Consider the following 22,967-nt stretch of genomic DNA (forward strand, 5'->3'; position numbering starts at 1 on the left):
AATAGCAGTGCTTCGTCTGGGCCCTTACCTTATTTTTATATTATAGACTCTGTGAATCTCCTTAGTGACCATAGTTTCTTTAGGTGGAGGCTAGAAAGTTTAGGAAAACATTTCTTCTGTACCTTTAGGAAACCTATAGAACCTTACCACAATGCATTTTGGTGACAAACTTTATTTCTAGCTTAATCTTATCTTTTCTATCTTTATCTTTTCTCTGTCCGAATTTTTGGAGGCAATTTCAAAAAATTAAATAATAAAAAAGGCAACTCTTCTTTTGTATTATAGATAATTTGAAAAATATAGAAGGGAAAACGGTCACTCATAATCCCATCGCCTAGAGATAACTCCTTTTAAAATTTAAATTTAAAAAAATTTTAAAAATTAGATCTTTGATTTGGTTGCCACATGGATATATCAGAGTATTAAAACAAGGCTGTCAATCTTTTCCTCAAAAGGCTTCATACAGAATGGCAGAAGTTAGTTAGAGAGCTTATCAAAGTCTAGAAGAGTCTATCTTCAAGATAGGCAAGTCCGAAATCCAGATTTTTGCCCAGTACCCTAAGATTGGATCTGTGTTTTAGAGGAAGATGTGTACAAACTAAGCTCATTTAAATACCAAATTTAAATAATAAGAACCACTTAACAATCACATACATTCATGTTGTTTTTCAACACATATTTATTGGGCACCTACCATACGGCAAACACTGTGCTAAGTACTTTGCATGCATTGTCTCATTTAATACTTACAGTCCTACAAGGCAGGTATCATTGTCCTCATTTTACTTTGGAGATCACAGAGCTGGCAGGTGGGCAGAGCCAGAATTTAAATTCGTATTTTTCTTATTCTAAAGTCCATATCCTTAACCAGAAAACTTAAATTAATTTCCTAACTCCTGAATACTTGAAGTATTAGCATATTTTCCCCCCAGTAATCCAATTTATTTTATAATGAGGAGTTGCCATCTCACGGACTAAATGTGGAGTTGCTGTGAGCAGCTCATTCTCTCCCTCTGGGCATAATGACATAGAGAACAGAATCATAGTCAGAAGATTGTTTCATGACCATGAACTCAGAATAAGATGGGTTAGATAAGCAGAATGTAAGATAAATGTTTACTGACATCGGGCTTTGATAGGAGTGATTTTTGTCTTTGGGATCAGAATATGTCAGGTGCATTGACTGCAATCCCTATATCCATCTCTACAGGCGGGATGCCCTCATCTTTGAGGTCAGAATTCTCAGATTTCTTTGGCTAAAGCCTGTCTTCCCTGTACAAAAAATTAAGTGAAGAAGTGATGTTTCAGTCAACTGCAATTCTACTTGACATTTTCTGTAGATATATTAATATATTCATATAAGTAGTAGCTCAGTATTTCTGGCCTGAGATCTAACTTAACTCTTTCAGGTGATTTTTTACATCCATATCCAGATCTATTGTATGTTGATTTCACAGTGTCTCTCCCAGAGGTCAGTGTGTATCCCTCATTTCCAAAGGGGGAGGAAAATATTGACAGCCTTGTACTTTTTCTGGTATTTGTGCTTTGTGTATTTGTTTTGTATAACATATATGAAATTATTATTTTTTTCAATAAATTTATTTATTTATTTATTTATTTATGGCTGTGTTGGGTCTTCATTGCTGTGCACAGGCTTTCTCTAGTTGCAGTGAGCGGGGGCTACTCTTTGTTGTAGTGCGCGGGCTTCTCATTGTGGTGGCTTTTCTTGTTGCAGAGTATGGACTTTAGGCACGCGGGCCCAGTAGTTGTGATTTGCAGGCTCTAGAGCGCAAGCTAAGTAGTTGTGGCGCACGGGCTTAGTTGCTCCTTGGTATATGGGATCTTCCTGGACCAGGGCTCAAACCCATGTCTCCTGCATTGGCAGGTGGATTCTTAACCCCTGGGCCACCAGGGAAGCCCTCTTCATTGATTTTTCCTGCCCATTGCAACACAGGGAGTTCACTCAGTCTTTTTTTTTTTTTCAACCTCTAGTTTATTTTTTCTTTTTTTCTGTAGTTATAGTTTTAATTGCTTCTATTCCAGTTTTTCTGGATTGCCCTCAAAAACACTTAGTCTGGCTACCCTGTCCCTTTCCCCTGTAGTTTTCACTATCTTTTATTACTATTTCCATATTTTTGTTCTTTTCTTCTGCATTCTGAGAGACCTTTTCAAGTTTGTACTCTGTATTACTGATAAGATTTTAGACACATTCATCTCTCTTCCATATTGCTCCTAATGTTTATTTTAACTCTGCTATTATACTTTTTGTTTGTCATGTTTCCCATTTCCTTTTTCATTTTATTTTATTGTTTTTTCATCTCAGCCAGTTATATATGACTTTCTGCCCTTGTTTTATATTAGTTTTCATGTGAAGGAGTTCTTGTGACATTTCTGTGACATTTCTTAATCATAGTTTTGGGAGTCAGGATGTCTCTGGTTTATGATTCTCTGGCCAGGTGGTCCATGGCTCAGGGGCCTGTTAATTCATCTTGCTCTGAGTTTGTACAGTAATGATGCAATCTACAGCAGCAGTTTTAGTACATCAATGATGTTATCAACAACAGCAGTTTTAGTCATCTGACTCTGGTTGATTAGTGTTCAATTAGCATAGGATTGAGGTCAGACTGGACAAGAAAGGCACCAAGGTCAGAGGAGACAAGAAAGAGAATAAAGTTTTGGGGCTTCCCTGGTGGCACAGTGGTTAAGAATCCGCCTGCCACCTCAATACATAAGGCAAATACTAACAGCCATAAAAGAGGAAATTGACAGTAACACATTCATAGTAGGGGACTTTAACACCCCACTTTCACCAATGGACAGATCATCCAAAATGAAAATAAATAAGGAAACACAAGCTTTAAATGATACATTAAACAAGATGGACTTAATTGATATTTATATATTTGATGTTTATATTTGATATTTATATATTACATCCAACAACAACAGAATACATATTTTTCTCAAGTGCTCATGGAACATTCTCCAGGATAGATCATATCTTGGGTCACAAATCAAGCCTTGTTAAATTTAAGAAAACTGAAATTGTATCAAGTATCTTTTCCGACCACAACACTATGAGACTAGATATCAATTACAGGAAAAGATCTGTAAAAAATACAAACACATGGAGGCTAAACAATACACTACTTAATAACGAAGTGATCACTGAAGAAATCAAAGAGGAAATCAAAAAATACCTAGAAACAAATGACAATGGAGACACGACGACCCAAAACCTATGGGATGCAGCAAAAGCAGTTCTAAGAGGGAAGTTTATAGCAATACAATCATACCTTAAGAAACAGGAAGCATCTCAAATAAACAACCTAACCTTGCACCTAAAGCAATTAGAGAAAGAAGAACAAAAAAACCCCAAAGTTAGCAGAAGGAAAGAAATCATAAAGATCAGATCAGAAATAAATGAAAAAGAAATGAAGGAAACAATACCAAAGATCAATAAAATGAAAAGCTGGATTTTTGAGAAGATAAAGAAAATTGATAAACCATTAGCCAAACTCATCAAGGAAAAAAGGGAGAAGACTCAAATCAATAGAATTAGAAATGAAAAAGGAGAAGTAACAACTGACACTGCAGAAATACAAAAGATCATGTGAGATTACTACAAGCAACTCTATGCCAATAAAATGTACACCCTGGAAGAAATGGACAAATTCTTAGAAATGTACAACCTGCCAAGACTGAACCAGGAAGAAATAGAAAATATGAACAAACCAATCACAAGCACTGAAATTGAGACTGTGATTAAAAATCTTCCAACAAACAAAAGCCCAGGACCAGATGGCTTCACAGGTGAATTCTATCAACATTTAGAGAAGAGCTAACACCTATCCTTCTCAAACTCTTCCAAAATATAGCAGAGGGAGGAACACTCCCAAATTCATTCTATGAGGCCACCATCACCCTGATACCAAAACCAGACAAAGATGTCACAAAGAAAGAAAACTACAAACCAATATCACTGATGAACATAGATGCAAAAATCCTCAACAAAATACTAGCAAACAGAATTCAACAGCACATTAAAAGGATCATACAGCATGATCAAGTGGGGTTTATTCCAGGAATGCAAGGATTCTTCAATGTATGCAAATCAATCAACGTGATATACCATATTAACAAATTGAAGGAGAAAAACCATATGATCATCTCAATAGATGCAGAGAAAGCTTTCGACAAAATTCAACACCCATTTATGATAAAAACCTTGCAGAAAGTAGGCATAGAAGGAACTTTCCTCAAAATAATAAAGGCCATATATGACAAACCCACAGCCAACATCATCCTCAATGGTGAAAAACTGAAACCATTTCCACTAAGATCAGGAACAAGACAAGGTTGCCCACTCTCACCACTCTTATTCAACGTAGTTTAGGAAGTTTTAGCCACAGCAGTCAGAGAGGAAAAAGAAATAAAAGGAATGCAAATCTGAAAAGAAGTAAAGCTGTCACTGTTTGCAGATGACATGATACTATACATAGAGAATCCCAAAGATGCTACCAGAAAACTACTAGAGCTAATCAATGAATTTGGTAAAGTAGCAGGATACAAAATTAATGCACAGAGATCTCTGGCATTCCTATACACTAATGATGATAAATCTGAAAGTGAAATTAAGAAAACACTCCCATTTACCATTGCAACAAAAAGAATAAAATATCTAGGAGTAAACCTACCTAAGGAGACAAAAGACCTGTATGCAGAAAATTATAAGACACTGATGAAAGAAATTAAAGATGACACAAATAGATGGAGAGATATATCATGTTCTTGGATTGGAAGAATCAACATTGTGAAAATGACTCTACTACCCAAAGCAATCTACAGATTGAATGCAATCCCTATCAAACTACCACTGGCATTTTCACAGAACTAGAACAAAAAATTTCACAATTTGTATGGAAACACAAAAGACCCCGAATAGCCAAAGCAATCTTGAGGACGAACAATGGAGCTGGAGGAATCAGGCTCCCTGACTTCAGACTATACTACAAAGCTACAGTAATCAAGACAGTATGGTACTGGCACAAAAACAGAAATATAGACCAATGGAACAGGATAGAAAGCCCAGAGATAAACCCACGCACATATGGTCACCTTATCTTTGATAAAACAGGCAAGAATATACAATGGAGAAAAGACAGCCTCTTCAATAAGTGGTGCTGGGAAAACTGGACAGGTACATGTAAAAGTATGAGATTAGAACACTCCCTAACACCATACACAAAAATAAGCTCAAAATGGATTAAAGACGTAAATGTAAGGCCAGAAACTATCAAACTCTTAGAGGAAAACAGAGGCAGAACACTCTATGACATAAATCACAGCAAGATCCTTTTTGACCCACCTCCTAGAGAAATGGAAATAAAAACAAAAATAAACAAATGGGACCTAATGAAACTTAAAAGCTTCTGCACAGCAAAGGAAACCATAAACAAGACCAAAAGACCACCCTCAGAATGGGAGAAAATATTTGCAAATGAAGCAGTGGACAAAGGATTAATCTCCAAAATTTACAAGCAGCTCATGCAGCTCAATAACAAAAAAACAACCCAATCCAAAAATGGGCAGAAGACCTAAATAGACATTTCTCCAAAGAAGATATACAGATTGCCAACAAACATATGAAAGAATGCTCAACATCATTAATCGTTAGAGAAATGCAAGTCAAAATTACAGTCAGATATCATCTCACACCAGTCAGAATGGCCATCATCAAAAAATCTAGAAACAATAAATGCTGGAGAGGGTGTGGAGAAAAGGGAACACTCTTGCACTGCTGGTGGGAATGTAAATTGATACAACCACTTTGGAGAACAGTATGGAGGTTCCTTAAAAAACTACAAATAGAACTACCATACGACTCAGCAATCCCACTACTGGGCATATATCCTGAGAAAACCATAATTCAAGAAGAGTCATGTACCAAAATGTTCATTGCAGCTCTATTTACAATAGCCCGGAGATGGAAACAACCTAAGTGTCCATCATCGGATGAATGGATAAAGAAGATGTGGCACATATATACAATGGAATATTACTCAGCCATAAAAAGAAACGAAATTGAGCTATTTGTAGTGAGGTGGATGGACCTAGAGTCTGTCCTACAGAGTGAAGTAAGTCAGAAAGAGAAAAACAAATACTTTATGCTAACACATATATATGAGATCTAAGAAAAAAGAAGAAAGAAAGAAGCTCATGAAAAACCTAGGGGTAAGACGGGACTAAAGACACAGACCTACTAGAGAATGGACTTGAGGATATGGGGAGGGGGAAGGGTAAGCTGTGACAAAGTGAGAGAGTGGCATGGACATATATACACTACCAAACGTAGAATAGATAGCTAGTGGGAAGCAGCCACATAGCACAGGGAGATAAGCTCGGTGCTTTGTGACCACCTAGAGGGGTGGGATAGGGAGGGTGGGAGGGAGGGAGATGCAGAGGGAAGAGATATGGGAACATGTGTATATGTATAACTGATTCACTTTGTGATAAAGCAGAAACTAACACACCATTTTAAAGCAAATATACTCCAATAAAGATGTTAAAAAGAAATAATAGAATCCGCATGCCAATGCAGGGGACACAGGTTCGTGCCCTAGTCCAGGAAGATCCCACATGCCGAGGAGCACCTAAGCCCATGCGCCACAACTACTGAGCCTACGCTCTAGAGCCCACGAGCCATAACTACCGAGCCCATGTGCTGCAACTACTGAAGCCCGCGTGCCTAGAGCCCGTGCTCTTCAACAAGGGAAGCCTCTGCAATGAGAAGCCCCTGCACTGCAACGAAGAGTAGCCCCTGCTCACCGCAACTAGAGAAAAGCCAGCGCACAGCAACAAAGACCCAACGACATAGCCAAAAATAAAATTAATTAATTAAAATAAAAAAAGAAAGTACTGCTTGACTGAGAAAGACAAATATCATTTTAAAAAAAGGGAATAAAGTTTTGGATAGAGAGACTAATCATAAACCTGGTAAACTTGTTTTAGGGGAACTTGGTTTCATTTTGTTTCTCAAAAGTTTCCGTATTTGTTGTGTACTGAATGTACCTTTCAAATATATTACTGGTTTGTTTTTTGTCTCCTAACGTTTTATTCTCTTGTGCAGAGTCATCATGCTCTGTCTAAATATTTCAGGTGATAAATGATGCAGTTTATCTCTTGGCAAGTGTCTTTCAAGGCTACACTGTAGTTTTTGCTGCCATCTCCTTGGCGTCTCAGATGATAAAGATGATATATTGATTAATAGACAAATCACCTGAAGTAGGAGTTCCAGCAGTTATTATATGACAAACTTAGTTCTGTCTGGTATTATACCTACTAAAACCAAATATATTCCTATACATTTCCTGCCTCCAGAAACTTGAAGGAAGCCTGTGTCTTTGCTTTCCTCACTTTTAGCAGCCTCTGCTTGGTCCAGTTCTCCTGAGTTTAGGTCTTGGTTCTCTGCTCAGCCTTTATGTTGGCTATATAAAATTACATAGTTAGACAAAGAGGAAAATGTAGAGGAAGCATTACCCAGTCAGACTGCCTGGGTTGGAATTCCTGCTGTGCCACATACTGCCATGTAACCTTAGGTATGTCACTGAGTATTCCAGTTGCCATTTTAAAACCTCGCTCCTTTTTACTTTAATCTTGAATTGTGTTTATTTTATTAAACATATTGAAATGCTTTCTTAAACAAGACACGTTATAAATAAGAAGGGGGAAACTAACTTTTTATATTTATTTTATATCTGGTCACCTTCATTAGTTTTTGTCTTGTTTTAGACTTCTAATAGTTTCTAATAGAGAGACAGTTACTGAAAGCATAGACTTTGGGATAAGACAGATCTGGGTACAAGTCCTGTCCCTGTCACTTATATCTGTGACCTTGGACAAGTCACTGCAGCTCTCTGAAACAGTTTTCTCAGCTCTCACTTTCCTTATGTGAGTATCATGAGGATTAAGTATAATAGATAGTGCATCATATTGTGAAGTTTATATAGTAAGTCCCCTATAAATGTTAGTTGATGTAATTATCATTAATTATCTTGAATTTCCTAAATGCCCGAACTTACTGTCTACCTATAATAATAGTATCTTACAGGATTATTTCTGGCATATATCTTAATATACTGACTCGAACTTCCAGGAGAATTCAGAAGTATTTATTGAAACTATTTCTTTTAGGTATTCTTATTTTATTCTTAATTTTAATGGGAAAATCTTTAGATTTTACCCATAAGTAAGGTATTAGATGTTGATTAAGATTCTTTATCAGTTATTTAGATTAATGTCTACATTTTTATTATATATTTTCTATATTTTTTGTTATATTTTGAGTATGGCAGTCAATTGGGTAACTTCCTTTTTCTATGTTCTTTTCCTTGAAGGTTTGACATATCTCACCTACTAAGTTATTTGAGTCTTTTCTGAAGTTGTTTCTTTGAAAATGTTTTTATTTTGTCATTCAATTGTTGGCTTTTTCTAAAATAAAAAAAACAGAACTGTCCATTTGAAGCTTTAAAATTTATTTAAGGGTTGACATGTAGTATTCATTTATAATTAAAAATTTTTCATATTTATTTTATCCCTTTTCTCTTTTTAAAGTTTTTTTTCTCCTTTTTTCTATGATTAAATTTTCCAGGGGCTTCCCTGGTGGCGCAGTGGTTGAGAGTCCGCCTGCCGATGCAGGGGACACGGGTTCGTGCCCCTATCCCGGAAGATCCCACATGCCGCGGAGCGGCTGGGCCCGCGAGCCATGGCCGCGGAGCCTGTGTGTCCGGAGCCTGTGCTCCGCAACGGGAGAGGCCACAGCAGTGAGAGGCCCGTGTACAGCAAAAAAAAAAAAAAAAAAAAAAAAAAAAAAAAAAATTTTCCAGAAAGTTGCCCAATTTTACTGTATCTTATTGTTTTTCCTCAAAAGAACCAGATTTTAAATTTTATTTCATTTTTCATTCTACTGCTTTTCTCTTTACTGATTCATTATTTCTTTTTATAACAGCTTTGAGGTATAATTTACATATACCAAAAATTCACCATTTTAAAGTATGTAGTTAAGTGATTTTTAGTATATTCACAAAATTCTGCAACCATCTGATTCATTACTTTAAAAGTTTTTGCTTTATTTTTTTCTCTTTTCTGCTCTCTTTGAGGTCGCACGTTTTTGTTCCTTTTCTTGCTTGTTAGGCTACTATTCATTTTTATTCCTTTAAAAATAATAAAATAATTTTGACTGTGCATTTACTCCCTTAATGTAACTTTGGCCACATCCAATTGATTTTGTAATGTAATTTAATCAATTTTGATACCATTTTAAATTAATTTGTATAGAAAAGCTTAGTACAGAAAAGCATAAAGAAAATTTTTGAAATCACATGTAACCCACCATCCAAGTATAAATACTGTCTGTATTTTAGCTTATTTCTTTCCAGTCTCTTTTATTTTTTGAAAATATAACTTAAAATTCATATCCACAAATATATACTTTACCTGATTGGATCATATTATATTTAATTGTATATACTTCATTTTACTTAACATTATATTGTGAACATTATCCAGGTCTTCAAAAACAAATTTTTGAAATTGGCAACTTAGTATTGTATCACATGAATGTAATATTTATTTTAGTGGTTTGTAATTGTTTCATTTTATAAATGTTACAGGATTTTCTTATAGTGGATCACTGAAAGTGGATAATCAGGCAGTGGGAGGGTTCCTGATACATACTATGAAACTTCCTTCCAGAATTATAAATATTGGCATTATATGAGTATCTCCCTCACTACACTGTCGGCATTAAATATTGAAATACATATCTGAATTTTTAAACTGGCTTCAAAATACCATAATAATAATATATTCTTTGCTCCATTGGATCTTAAGTATTTCACCTTTAATATCTGCTGAACTTTGTGAGAAGGATTTTACTGTTTATTTGTGTCTGGAAACATCATAATGGAAGGTAGTTTATATTCAATAAATTTAGGATACTTTTGAATTGGTTATGTTGTACCCTGGAGTATCTTTATGCTGTCAGTTAGATTTTATTTAATAGCCTTTGGTGAGTTATATTGGACAAGATGGTGGGGTATAATTTGAGCTGGGAGATAGATGGAGAGTTAATCTTCAGCCTAGAGTACAGATTGTCCTTTGAGTTAGTTTAGATAACAAATTATTCTCAACTGTTTCTGGGGGCAGCCAAACTGCCCACAAATAATTCCAGGAGGATAAATAAAGACACAGAGGTTGGTATTGGGGGACAGCTTCATGCCATGGGATTCGAACAGTCCTATGCACTGCAGATCTCCCCTGGCTCATCATATGCTGAATGGTTATGGCCAATGGTTTAAGTGAATACAAAATTTAAAATGTGGCAACCTCTATTCCCCTGACCTTGCGTTTCTAGGTAGTGGGGCCTTCATGAGACTAATACATGGTTTGGCCTACCTCTTCATCTAGTGGGAGGAACCAATCTGATTAAGATTGGGAGAAGAAATGAGTTTGTGTGGTTTAGACCCTTTTGAGCCTTCTTTCTTTCAGAGTAGACTATCCTCAGTTTTCACATGATCTTTACTTACAGAGGCATTTCCATTCCTTGATGGGAGGAGGCAGGTTCAATCCAGGGATGAAAAGACTAGGTGAATATGTTTAATTTAGAGGTAAAGTTATTGAGAAGTTCACTTGGCTGTTGATTCAAGCTACAGTCGCCAATTCATCTCCACTCATTTACACAGTTGATATTCTGATCTCCATCTTTCTGACTCCACAGACTTCTTTTCTCATTTGGTTTTGGAACTCAGGGACGATGATAAAGGAGTGATCAATTGTTACCATTAAAACTCTAGAGGTGGGGTGGGGGCCGGCCGAGCTGACCACACACAGACCCGGCGCGGCGGCACTGCGGCCCCGGGGCAGCCAGCGTCGGGGACATGCGCTGATTCGATCCCTCCGGAGAAGTGTGTGGGCCTCTCACTGTTGTGGCCTCTCCCGTTGCGGAGCACAGGCTCCGGACGTGCAGGCTCAGCGGCCATGGCTCATGGGCCCAGCCCGCTCTGCGGCATGTGGGATCCTCCCGGACCAGGGTACGAACCCGCGTCCCCTGCATCGGCAGGCGGACTCTCGACCACTGCGCCACCAGGGAAGCCCAGATCTTCATTTTTTTAAGTTTCCTGAGTTTCTGGGAAGGCCTGGTTTCCCCAAAGGAACGATTTCTGGTAGAAGTCTGAAGGTCTGACCCAAGAAAAATAATCCAGTATAGCCAATGAATTGAGGACAAGAAGTTTTCCAATCAGGTTTTGAAAGTTTGCAAGAGAAAGATATCAGAATTTATACTTCATTCAGCAGAATCCCTTGGACCAAATGATCACACACTCAGAATACATAAGTGGAGACATTACTGACTGTGGCCCAGGAGACAAGGACAAGACCTAGAAAAGACACAGTAAATAATGGAGGGAAAGAAAGATTGGAATAGACAGGCATTTCTCTTAATGAAAAATGTTAACAGTAGAATCCTTGAGGGAGAATCTTTGAAAACATTGGATTTCTATAACAATAAAAAATTGAGTCCCAAAGTACAATGAGAAATAACAATAATGAATAAATAGGATAAAGAAATTATATGTTAACTGGCATACATTCCAGGCAATTATCAGACTCCTGCAGAAACCAGGGCTTTGTGGCCTTTAATTCCCCTTGGGCAGAACTGCAGCACACCTGTCCCCAGCCCTCAGCCATCACCTCCAGGACTACAGAGGCAGAGTCCTGGCCCTCACGTCAGGCTGCCTCACTGACTTGAATGCCCATGGAAAAGGGAACATTGATCCTGACCTGAGACACAGCCCTCAGATGTTTGTAAGCTGGAAAGTCTGCATCAGACTTCCTCCTTGCATCTCTCTAGGGTGAACTAGGGAAAACAAAACGTCCCAAAACCCTTTCCCACAGAAGAAGTCTGGGAAAAAACACATGACGATCTTGGCCTTGGTGCCAGGTGAGGCTGATATAACTAGAGCACACCTTCTCCTGGGTTTGGTACCAGAATCCAGGGCCCTGGTGGGAGGACCTGGGCTCTGCCCTGGGTTCCATGGACACAGACAAGCAAGTGTGATCTCAGCAACCTTCAAGGACCCAGATGTGAGAAAGAGGCAATGAAGACACGATGGCTGCTTCAGGGTGGCTTGGTGTCAGCCTAGAACAGCTGGACTTCATAAGGAATAACACACTGTGGAGGGAAATAATAAAGAATTTATAATAGGAAAAAAAAAAACTCTAATAGGTTGTTTAAATCTGTTTATTATAAACACTATAAATTAGTGGGTTTTTTAAAAAGCTAATCTGAGAGGTAGTCTTTTACTTGAAGATTATAAACCATTTCCATTTATAACCATAACTGACATGTTTGGGTGTTATTCCATCAGTTTGATTTATGCTTGTATGCTTTAAGATGCCACTGAATGTATTTAAGGTCATTTTGGTTAAATGGGTCTAATTGGTAGCAAGTCTGTTTGCTAATTAATTAATTTTGTATGTGACCTTACATTGCCTAGGCTTTAAAGGTACTTATATCAATAACATTTTATAGGTGCTCTTCCAGAATTGAAAGAAGAGGAGGCGCAGCCACCACGAAAACCACGTTCTGGAGCTGTGGAAGGAACATTTAGAATTGTTAAGGACTCTCTCAGTGATGATATTGTTAAAGCCACTCAAGCAATCTATCAGTTTGAACTCTCAGGTAAGGGTTACTTCTGGTAATCTGGAACTTTTATGAAACAAAGTAGGATATTTCCCTTGGAAGTATATCAGCCTCCAGTAGTAATAACCTGGAATAGTTGGCTATATCCAGACCCTTACCCGAGAATGTAGACATTTAAGAATAGCAAATAACTACTGATCTGTATTTTTGTGTTCTTTTCTTTTTGGTTTTTGTCCATCTATTAAGTTTCTGATTTGTGGTTACCATGGAGTTCATATATGTTGACCCATAATTATATCTATTTGTTTTAAACTGCTATTTCCACATATAAGTGATAGACCTGTTTTCTACTTGTTTTTTTAGTTCTTCTCTGTTCTACTGATTTGTATTTTTAAGTTAATATCAGTGCATATGGACATATGTAAAATAAAATTTCCTTACAGGTACTTCCGGTGTTAAATAACTCCTTAGTGTATGTAATTAAGAGAAAATCCTATTTAGAAGGATATATGGATCATGACAGGTAGTATAATACAGTCATTTATCAACCATGCGCACCTTGCCTGTTTTTTGGTTTTTTTTGGCTGCACCACGGGCTTATGGTATCTTACTTCCCTGACAAGGGATTGAACCGGGGCCCACAGCAGTGAAAGGGCCGAGTCCTAAGCACTGGACTGCCAGGGAACTCCCTTGCCATTTTTTTACCTTTGAGATTATTCAGGTCAGTCTGAATGCAGTCAGATTTTAAAATCGCTCAGTATTTTTCTTCTCAACATAGTATTAATGCAGGTTGACAAGAGTTTTAAGAATTAGCTATCACAGTCCCACTGTACTCAAACTTTGACATTATCAGTTCTTTTATCCTTTGTCACCTCTATTTTATCTTAATCCATCTGCATCTTCCTGTTTTTACTTCCTTTTCTTAGAACCCATGGTCCATTGCTGCAATCACTCTTTTACCTGTATCCTAAACTTCCTGACCTGTTGCTTATGTCACCAGCTGTCATAATCCTAGTCCTGGATGATCAAACTCTCTGGTTGCTCCACACTTGCATCCAGGCTGCTAAGTCTTGCTGGAGAAATGGCAGGGGGTGGGGGGTGGAATCACACCACCCAGTGAATCTGTACCAGTAAAAATTCATCACTGCTCCTCTCCAATGTCAGAATTCTGTGTTTCTGTGGTCAGCTTATTGCCTCATTTTCCACAGTGACTCCTTTAAACCTCTCAGTGTTCCTCAAGTCTCCCATCTCTCCCTTCACCACTTCCCTGCCAGTTTCAGCAGATAAAGTGACCTCCTCTTTCACAGAGATAAGGGAAGCCTACAGACAGGAATTGCTTCACCTTCCTGCCATCTGATAGCAAACTGTTGTAGGCATTGACCTCTCTTCCTCCTCTCCCAACAGGCAGAGTTCAACTCCACATCCATGCATCCTAAGCTTTAATGTCCATACTGATCACCGCTGGGCATGCTAAAAATGCAGAATCTGATTCAGTGGGTTTGCGGTAGGGTCTGAAGTTTGCATTTCTGATGTGATGACAGTACTGCAGTTCGTGGATCACATTTTCAGCAGCAAAGTTCTAGATCCCATTTCCTCCGGCCTCCTCAGGAAATGTGTGTTGTCTCTTCCACCTGTTCATCCTGAAGCCTCCTTCCCAGTGTTTTTTTAACATTCCCAAAGTCTATTCTATCTTTAAAAATAACCCAACAGTAACAACCTTCCCAATCACACCCCCACCCCCCATCTTTCTTCCCCCTTTCAGAGCCAAACTTATTTTCATCTACAGTTCACTCTGTTCTGGTGTCATTTATCTCCATTCCACTGAATTTGCTCTCACCAAGGTCCTCGGTGGCTTCTGTGTCACCAGTGGGCATTTGTCATTCTTACCTTGTCGCCACTCTGCAGCATTTGATGCTGTTGACCTCTCTTTCCTTCTGGAAATGCTCCATTGCTTTTTTCTGTGTCTGTAATCATGTCTTGTCAGTCTCCTGTGCTAGATGCTTCTCCATCCTTTCCTTAAACGTTGATATTCTTCAGGTCACTGTCTTAGCACTCTTTATTCTCTACAGACTTTGTCTAGGAAAACCCCAACCCCTCACATAGCTTTAGTGACCATAGGGGCCGGTTCTTTATGTATCTATCTTCCTAGCCCGGTCAGACTTCATTTGACATTTTCATTTGGCTGTCACAAAGGTACCTCAATCTGAAAATGTCCGTAACAACTCACCATTCCCAATACCTGCCTTTGGCACTACTTGTTAAATCTGCTCTTCTTTAGTAGTTCTCTCAGTAAAAAACAGCAATATTTACCCAGCTTCCCAAGCCAAAGCAGATCATTCTTCTGCACCCTCCCTACCTTTTCCTCTTCATTCAATCAATTACCTAGTTCTGTGATATTGCTTTGAAATTCTCTCTCAAATATGTGGACTTTTTTCCATTTCCACTGCTGCGATCCTGACCCAGGCATACATCCTCAAGCTCCTGAACAACCCCAGTACCTTCCTAAATTGTCCTCTGTATCCTCTTTATCCCTCTCCAATATCTTCTCTACACTGCTGTTAGGGTGATCTATTTAAAATACAAACCTAATGTCATTCTCCTTCCATGGGGTATGGATGAAATCAGCGAACCCTTTACATGGCTTACTGTGCTCTGCATCTGGACTGCCTAACAAGCTTATCTGAGGCCACCATCCACTCTCTTTGTACATTCCAGTCCTTCTGTTCCTTTTTTCAGTTCCTCATCGAGCAAATATTATTTATTTATTTATTTGTTTGTTTGGCTGCACTAGGTCTTAGTTGAGGCATGTGGGATCTTCGTTGCCATGTGCAGAATCTTTATTTAGTTGCAGCGTGTGGGATCCTTAGTTGTGAACTCTTAGTTGTGGCACGCGAACTCTTAGTTGTGGCACATAAACTCTAGTTGCAGCATGTGGGATCTAGTTCCCTGACCAGGGATCAAACCTGGGCCACCAGGCAAGTCCCCCATCTAGCAAATTCTTACTTAACTTTTAAATCTCAGCTGGGCTTTCCTGACTCCACATCACCCTCCACTTCCTGTTTTGTAAGAACCACGTTATTGAAGAGTCTTCAGAGCCTAGCCAAGTGCCTGGCCCATAACAAGTACTTAATAAATATTGGCTGAATTTGTTAGAGGCCTGGGGATTTCAACCTGGGTAACAGCATTATATATGATTATTCTAATTGTACAGTTATTAAGTTTAAGAAAAACAGGGCTTCTTTAACATTTATTTCTCTATCTTTCTTTTCTGTGTAGGTGAAGATGGTGGAACATGGTTTCTTGATCTTAAAAGCAAGGGTGGCAATGTTGGATATGGAGAGCCCTCTGATCGGGCAGATGTGGTGATGAGTATGTCTACTGATGATTTTGTAAAAATGTTTTCAGGTGAGTTTTAACTTTACTTGTTTACTGATTGTTCAAGGAAAATTCTATTAGGTAGGCTTCATTTCTACTAGTTGGACTAAGATATCATTTCCAATAACACCTTGGTTACCAGAGGTGCTGAACTTAGCTGCAGCTTGTTTATCAAGAGTAAGATCATGCTTCAATCTTGCCAACTATTGTAATAGGAAATTGCAGCTGTCTCCCGTGGCCCAGTGACGCTGCTTTCTGTGGAATCCATCACTAAGAAGAGTGTCTGCATAATTTTCTGCTCTGCCCATGTATCTCTAAATGTGCCAGAAAAATTTTAAGGGTAAATTTTTTCTATTTTTCTACTCTTAAAACACTACTCCAGATGGTAAGTTAATTAACACATGTAATTATTAGAAGCAGCACTTAAATTATTTTTTTAAATTTATTTATTTTTGGCTGCATTGGGTCTTCATTGCTGCGTGCAGGCTTTCTCTAGTTGCGGAGAGTAGGGGGCTACTCGTCGTTGCGGTGAGTGGGCTTCTCATTGCAGTGGCTTCTCCTGTTGCAGAGCTTGGGCTCTAGGTGCATGGGCTTCAGTAGTTGTGGTACGCGGGCTCAGTAGTTGTGGCTCGCGGGCTCTAGAGCGTAGGCTCAGTAGTTGTGGCGCACGGGCTTAGTTGCTCCTCAGCATGTGGGATCATCCCAGACCAGGGATCGAACCCATGTCCCCTGCATTGGCAGGCAGATTCTTAACCACTGCACCACCAGGGAAGTCCCAGAAGCAGCACTTTAAACAAAAGTATTGTAACATTTTAATCTGAAGATCCTAAAGATTTATTTAATGAGTTATAAATGTTATTTATTCTTTATTCTGTTTTAATCTTTATAAATTGAAGATGATAGTGTATTCTGTGCCCTGTAAGTCTCGCTTTCCATTTCTAACCCAGGATGCTAATGGCCTACATACTATGTGAGCCAGTTTGTGTGTGATGTTACTAATGATTGAGGTTTCTTCAACTTTCCACCCCTTTTTGTAAACAGTAGTGCTAAATATTCATGGTACAAAAATTAGAAAATATGCTTAGGAAAAAAGAAAATAAATAAAATTATTTTTTATTGTACTATACCAAAAGATAATCATCAGTTGATTTTTGGTTTAAAGTCATATATATTTTTTTATGAGTGTATATAAATATATAAGTGTGCTTATAAAAACAAGATTATAGCATTGCTGCTGTTTGGTAACCTTTTTCACTTAGTACTTAGTACATTATAAGTACTTAGTACTTAAAAGTACTAGTGTACTTAAAAGTACATTAAAAGTACTTAGTACATTATAACATCTTTTAATGATAATGAATAGTTATCGCTTTAATCATTTTTTTAAAATAAATATATTGATTGATTGATTTTTGGCTGACTTGGGTCTTTGTTGCTGTGTGCAGGCTTTCTCTAGTTGCGGCGAGCGGGGCCTACTCTTTGTTGCGGTGCACGGTCTTCTTACTGCAGTGGCTTCTCTTGTTGCGGAGCACGAGCTCTAGGCATGCAGGCTTCAATAGTTGTGGCTTGCGGGCTCTAGAGCACAGGCTCAGTAGTTGTGGCACACGGGCTCTAGAGCACAGGCTCAGCAGTTGGGGCGCATGGGCTTAGTTTCTCTGTGGCACATGTGATCTTTCTGGACCAGGGCACGAACCTGTGTCGCCTGCATTGGCAGGCGGATTCTTAACCACTGCGCCACCAGAGAAGCCCCTCTTTAATCATTTTAATAGTTTCTTTAGTGTTTGTTTACTGTTTCAAAATCTCTTTCTCTGTAGGGCTTAAACATAGTGCTTTGGATGCTAAATAAATGTTTGGTAAATTTGAACCTTATAAATATGCAATATTTTGAACTTAAAGACCTTTAAAAATAAAAAAATTGTCAGTTTCCAAACATAAATAACAGTAATTATAGCTAATATGTATATGATTACTATTGAGTTAAGCAATATTCCCAATAATGGTTTGAGATAAAAGATTTTCTCTATTTTATAAAAAGGGAGACTGAAGCATTGCTTAATTAAATAATAAACCCAGAGTCACTTGGTGGGTGAGTCAATGTTGGAGTTAGAATTCGAATCCAAGCTAACTCGCCATCTCATGCACTTCTAAATTATGTTATTTTGCCTTCCAAAGGTGAGAGAATCAAGTTACCTCCTTAATTTACGTTTTATTTGTGTAGCATAAACTTGTAATGGGCTTTCCATTTATATCTTTCTGTGAATGTGCTCCTGGATTGGCTAGGGGAGGTCAGTCAGCTAAATGAGTGATTTAAAAACATATATATATTCTTATAAGGTTTATTTTATTTTATTTTATTTATTTTGGCAACGCCAAGTGGCACGTGGGATCTTAGTTCCTCAACCAGGGATCGAACCCACACTTCTTGCAGTGGAAGCACAGAGTCTTAACCACTGGACCGCCAGGAAAGTCCCTTATAAAGTTTATTTTATAGCAGCAGTTCAGATTGGGAGCAAATAACTTTGCTTCTGCTTCTTACATCTTTTCATTCTTATTCTTTATCCCATCTACTGTCTTTTGAATGGGCGCAATTTAGATCTTATATCCTAAGCATTCTCTTTTAAGAAGCCATAGCCATTTCTGTGACCTAATCTATAGAGTGGATATGTTATAAATATAAAAAATTAAAGCAACTAGTGATCAACTAATCAAAATCTCTCTTTTTGGCCAGTAGAGGCCACTGTATACTAAAGCATTATAATAGAAAGAAAATATATTGTACAAGATTACCTGATTAATATATTGGGAAGAGAAATATACACACACACATACATATAAAATTGTTCTTACCAGTAGTTTGTTTTAAAGTTATTTTTTAGAACAGTTTTGTTAAGGTATAATTTACATACCATAAAATCTACCCATTATAAGTATATATGATTTTTAGTAAATGTATAGGGTTGTAAAACCATCACTCATAATCCAGTTTGAAGCAGACAAAGATGTCACAAAGAAAAAAAACTACAGGCCAATATCACTGATGAACATAGATGCAAAAATCCTCAACAGAATACTAGCAAACAGAATCCAACAGCACATTAAGAGGATCATACCATGATCAAACGGGGTTTATTCCAGGAATGCAAGGATTCTTCAATGTATGCAAATCAATCAACGTGATACACCATATTAACAAATTGAAGGAGAAAAACCATATGATCATCTCAATAGATGCAGAGAAAGCTTTTGACAAAATTCAGCACCCATTTAGGATAAAAACCCTGCACAAAGTAGGCATAGAGGGAACTTTCCTCAACATAATAAAGGCCATGTATGACAAACCCACAGCCAACATCGTCCTCAATGGTAAAAAACTGAAACCATTTCCACTAAGATCAGGAACAAGACAAGGTTGCCCACTCTCACCACTATTATTCAACATAGTTTTGGAAGTTTTAGCCACAGCAATCAGAGAAGAAAAAGAAATAAAAGGAATCCAAATCAGAAAAGAAGAAGTAAAGCTGTCACTGTTTGCAGATGATGTGATACTCTACATAGAGAATCCTAAAGACGTTACCAGAAAACTACTAGAGCTAATCAATGAATTTGGTAAAGTAGCAGGATACAAAATTAATGCACAGAGATCTCTGGCATTCCTATACACTAATGATGAAAAATCTGAAAGTGAAATTAAGAAAACACTCCCATTTACCATTGCAACAAAAAGAATAAAATATCTAGGAATAAACCTACCAAAGGAGACAAAAGACCTGTATGCAGAAAATTATAAGACACTGATGAAAGAAATTAAAGATGATACAAATAGATGGAGAGATATGCCATGTTCTTGAATTGGAAGAATCAACATTGTGAAAATGACTCTACTACCCAAAGCAATCTACAGATTGAATGCAATCCCTATCAAACGACCACTGGCATTTTTCACAGAACTAGAACAAAAAATTTCACTATTTGTATGGAAACACAAAAGACCCTGAATAGCCAAAGCAATCTTGAGAACGAACAATGGAGCTGGAGGAATCAGGCTCCCTGACTTCAGACTATACTACAAAGCTACAGTAATCAAGACAGTATGGTACTGGCACAAAAACAGAAATAATGACCAATGGAACAGGATAGAAAGCCCAGGGATAAACCCACGCACATATGGTCACCTTATCTTTGATAAAGGAGGCAAGAATATACAGTGGAGGAAAGACAGCCTCTTCAATAAGTGGTGCTGGGAAAACTGGACAGGTACAGGTAAAAGTATGAAATGAGAACACTCTCTAACACCATACACAAAAATAAGCTCAAAATGGATTAAAGACCTAAATGTAAGGCCAGACACTATCGAACTTTTAGAGGAAAACATAGGCAGAACACTCTATGACATAAATCACAGCAAGATCCTTTTTGACCCACCTCCTAGAGAAATGGAAATAAAAACAAAAATAAACAAATGGGACCTAATGAAACTGCAAAGCTTTTACACAGCAAAGGAAACCATAAACAAGACCAAAAGACAGCCCTCAGAATGGGAGAAAATATTTGCAAATGAAGCAACTGACAAAGGATTAATCTCCAAAATTTACAAGCAGCTCATGCAGCTCAATAACAAAAAAACAAACAACCCAATCCAAAAATGGGCAGAAGACCTAAATAGACATTTCTCCAAAGAAGATATACAGATTGCCAACAAACACATGAAAGAATGCTCAACATCATTAATCATTAGAGAAATGCAAATCAAAACTACAATGAGATATCATCTCACACCAGTCAGAATGGCCATCATCAGAAAATCTAGAAACAATAAATGCTGGAGAGGGTGTGGAAAAAAGGGAACACTCTTGCACTGCCGGTGGGAATGTGAATTGGTACAGCCACTATGGAGAACGGTATGGAGGTTCCTTAAAAAACTACAAATAGAACTACCATATGACCCAGCAATCCCACTACTGGGCATATACCCTGAGAAAACCATAATTCAAAAAGAGTCATGTACCAAAATGTTCATAGCAGCCCTATTTACAATAGCCCGGAGATGGAAACAACCTAAGTGTCCATCATCGGATGAATGGGTGAAGAAGATGTGGCACATATATACAATGGAATATTACTCAGCCATAAAAAAGAAATGAAATTGAGCTATTTGTAATGAGGTGGATGGACCTAGAGTCTGTCATACAGAGTGAAGTAAGTCAGAAAGAGAAAGACAAATACTGTATGCTGATACATATATATGGAATTTAAGAAAAAAAATGTCATGAAGAACATAGGGGTAAGACAGGAATAAAGACACAGACCTACTAGAGAATGGAGTTGAGGATATGGGGAGGGGGAAGGGTAAGCTGTGACAAAGTGCAAGAGCGGCATGGACATATATACACTACCAAACGTAAGGTAGATAGCTAGTGGGAAGCAGCCGCATAGCACAAGGAGATCAGCTCGGTGCTTTGTGACCGCCTGGAGGGGTGGGATAGGGAGGGTGGGAGGGAGGCGCAAAAGGGAGGGGATATGGGAACATATGTATATGTATAACTGATTTAATTTGTTATAAAGCAAAAAAAAATAAAGAAAAAAAATTAATTACCTACAAAAAAATAAAAAAAACAATAAAATCCCCCCACCATGTTTAAAAAAAAAAAAAAAAAACTACCATGAGATATCATCTCACACTGGTCAGAATGGCCATCATCAAAAACTCTAGAAACAGTAAATGCTGGAGAGGATGTGGAGAAAAGGGAACACTCTTGCACTGTTTGTGGGAGTGTAAATTGATACAGCCACTATGGAGAACAGTATGGAGTTTCCTTAAAAAACTACACATAGAACTACCATACGACCCAGCAATCCCACTACTGGGCATGTACCCTGAGAAAACCATAATTCAAAAAGAGTCATGTACCAAAATGTTCATTGCAGCCCTATTTACAATAGCCCGGACATGGAAGCAACCTAAGTGTCCATCAGCAGATGAATGGATAAAGAAGATGTGGCACATATATACAATGGAATATTACTCAGCCATAAAAAGAAACGAAATTGAGTTATTTGTAGTGAGGTGGATGGACCTACAGTCTGTCATACAGAGTGAAGTAAGTCAGAAAGAGAAAAACAAAAACCGTATGCTAACACATACATGTGGAATCTAAGAAAAAAAAAAAGGTCACGAAGAACCTAGGGGTAAGACGGGAATAAAGACACAGACCTACGAGAGAATGGACTTGAGGATATGGGGAGGAGGAAGGGTAAGCTGTGACAAAGTGAAAGAGTTCATGGACATATGTACACTACCAAATGTAAAATAGATAGCTAGTGGGAAGCAGCCGCATAGCACAGGGAGATCAGCTAGGTGGTTTGTAACCACCTAGAGGGGTGGGATAGTGAGGGTGGGAGGGAGGGAGACGCAAGAGGGAAGAGATATGGGAACATATGTATACATATAACTGATTCACTTTGTTATAAAGCAGAAACTAACACACCATTGTAAAGCAATTATACTCCAATAAAGATGTTTAAATAAATAAATAAATAAATAAATAAATAAATAAAATCCAGTTTGAGAACATTTCTATCACTCCCTCAAAATTCTCTGTCCCTTTGCAGTCAATCCCCCTTTTTACTGCCCAGCCAGCCAGACACTAACTTGCCTTCTGTCTCTATAGATTTGCTGTTTCTGGACATTTCATATAAATGGGATTATAAAGTATATAGTCTTTCGTATTTGGCTTCTTTTACTTAGCATAAGTCTTTTGAGATTCATCCATCATGTTGTAGCATGTATCAGTAGTTCAGTTCCTTTTTATTGCTGAGTAGTATTCCGTTGTATGGATATACTTCATATTTATCCACTCAGCAGCTGGTGGATATTTGGGTTGTTTCATGTTTT

The 22,967-nt window shown here is 37.9% G+C and overlaps 1 protein-coding gene across 3 annotated transcripts in view; it reads left to right on the forward strand.

Moving 5' to 3' along the window:
* Window positions 1–22,967, forward strand: part of HSDL2 (hydroxysteroid dehydrogenase like 2) — a 75,990-nt gene that overhangs the window by 47,836 nt on the left and 5,187 nt on the right. For 2 of the 3 annotated variants that reach the window (XM_081237178.1, XM_081237180.1), the window contains 2 exons: window positions 12,590–12,739; window positions 15,977–16,105. In XM_081237178.1, the coding sequence (XP_081093304.1) occupies window positions 12,590–12,739; window positions 15,977–16,105 (279 nt within the window). The remainder of the gene's footprint in view (window positions 1–12,589; window positions 12,740–15,976; window positions 16,106–22,967) is intronic. The other variant, XM_081237179.1, reaches the window with a different exon arrangement.

The sequence above is a fragment of the Mesoplodon bidens genome, assembly GCF_964165515.1.
Source record: "Mesoplodon bidens genome assembly, chromosome: 6".
Taxonomy (NCBI): domain Eukaryota; kingdom Metazoa; phylum Chordata; class Mammalia; order Artiodactyla; family Ziphiidae; genus Mesoplodon; species Mesoplodon bidens.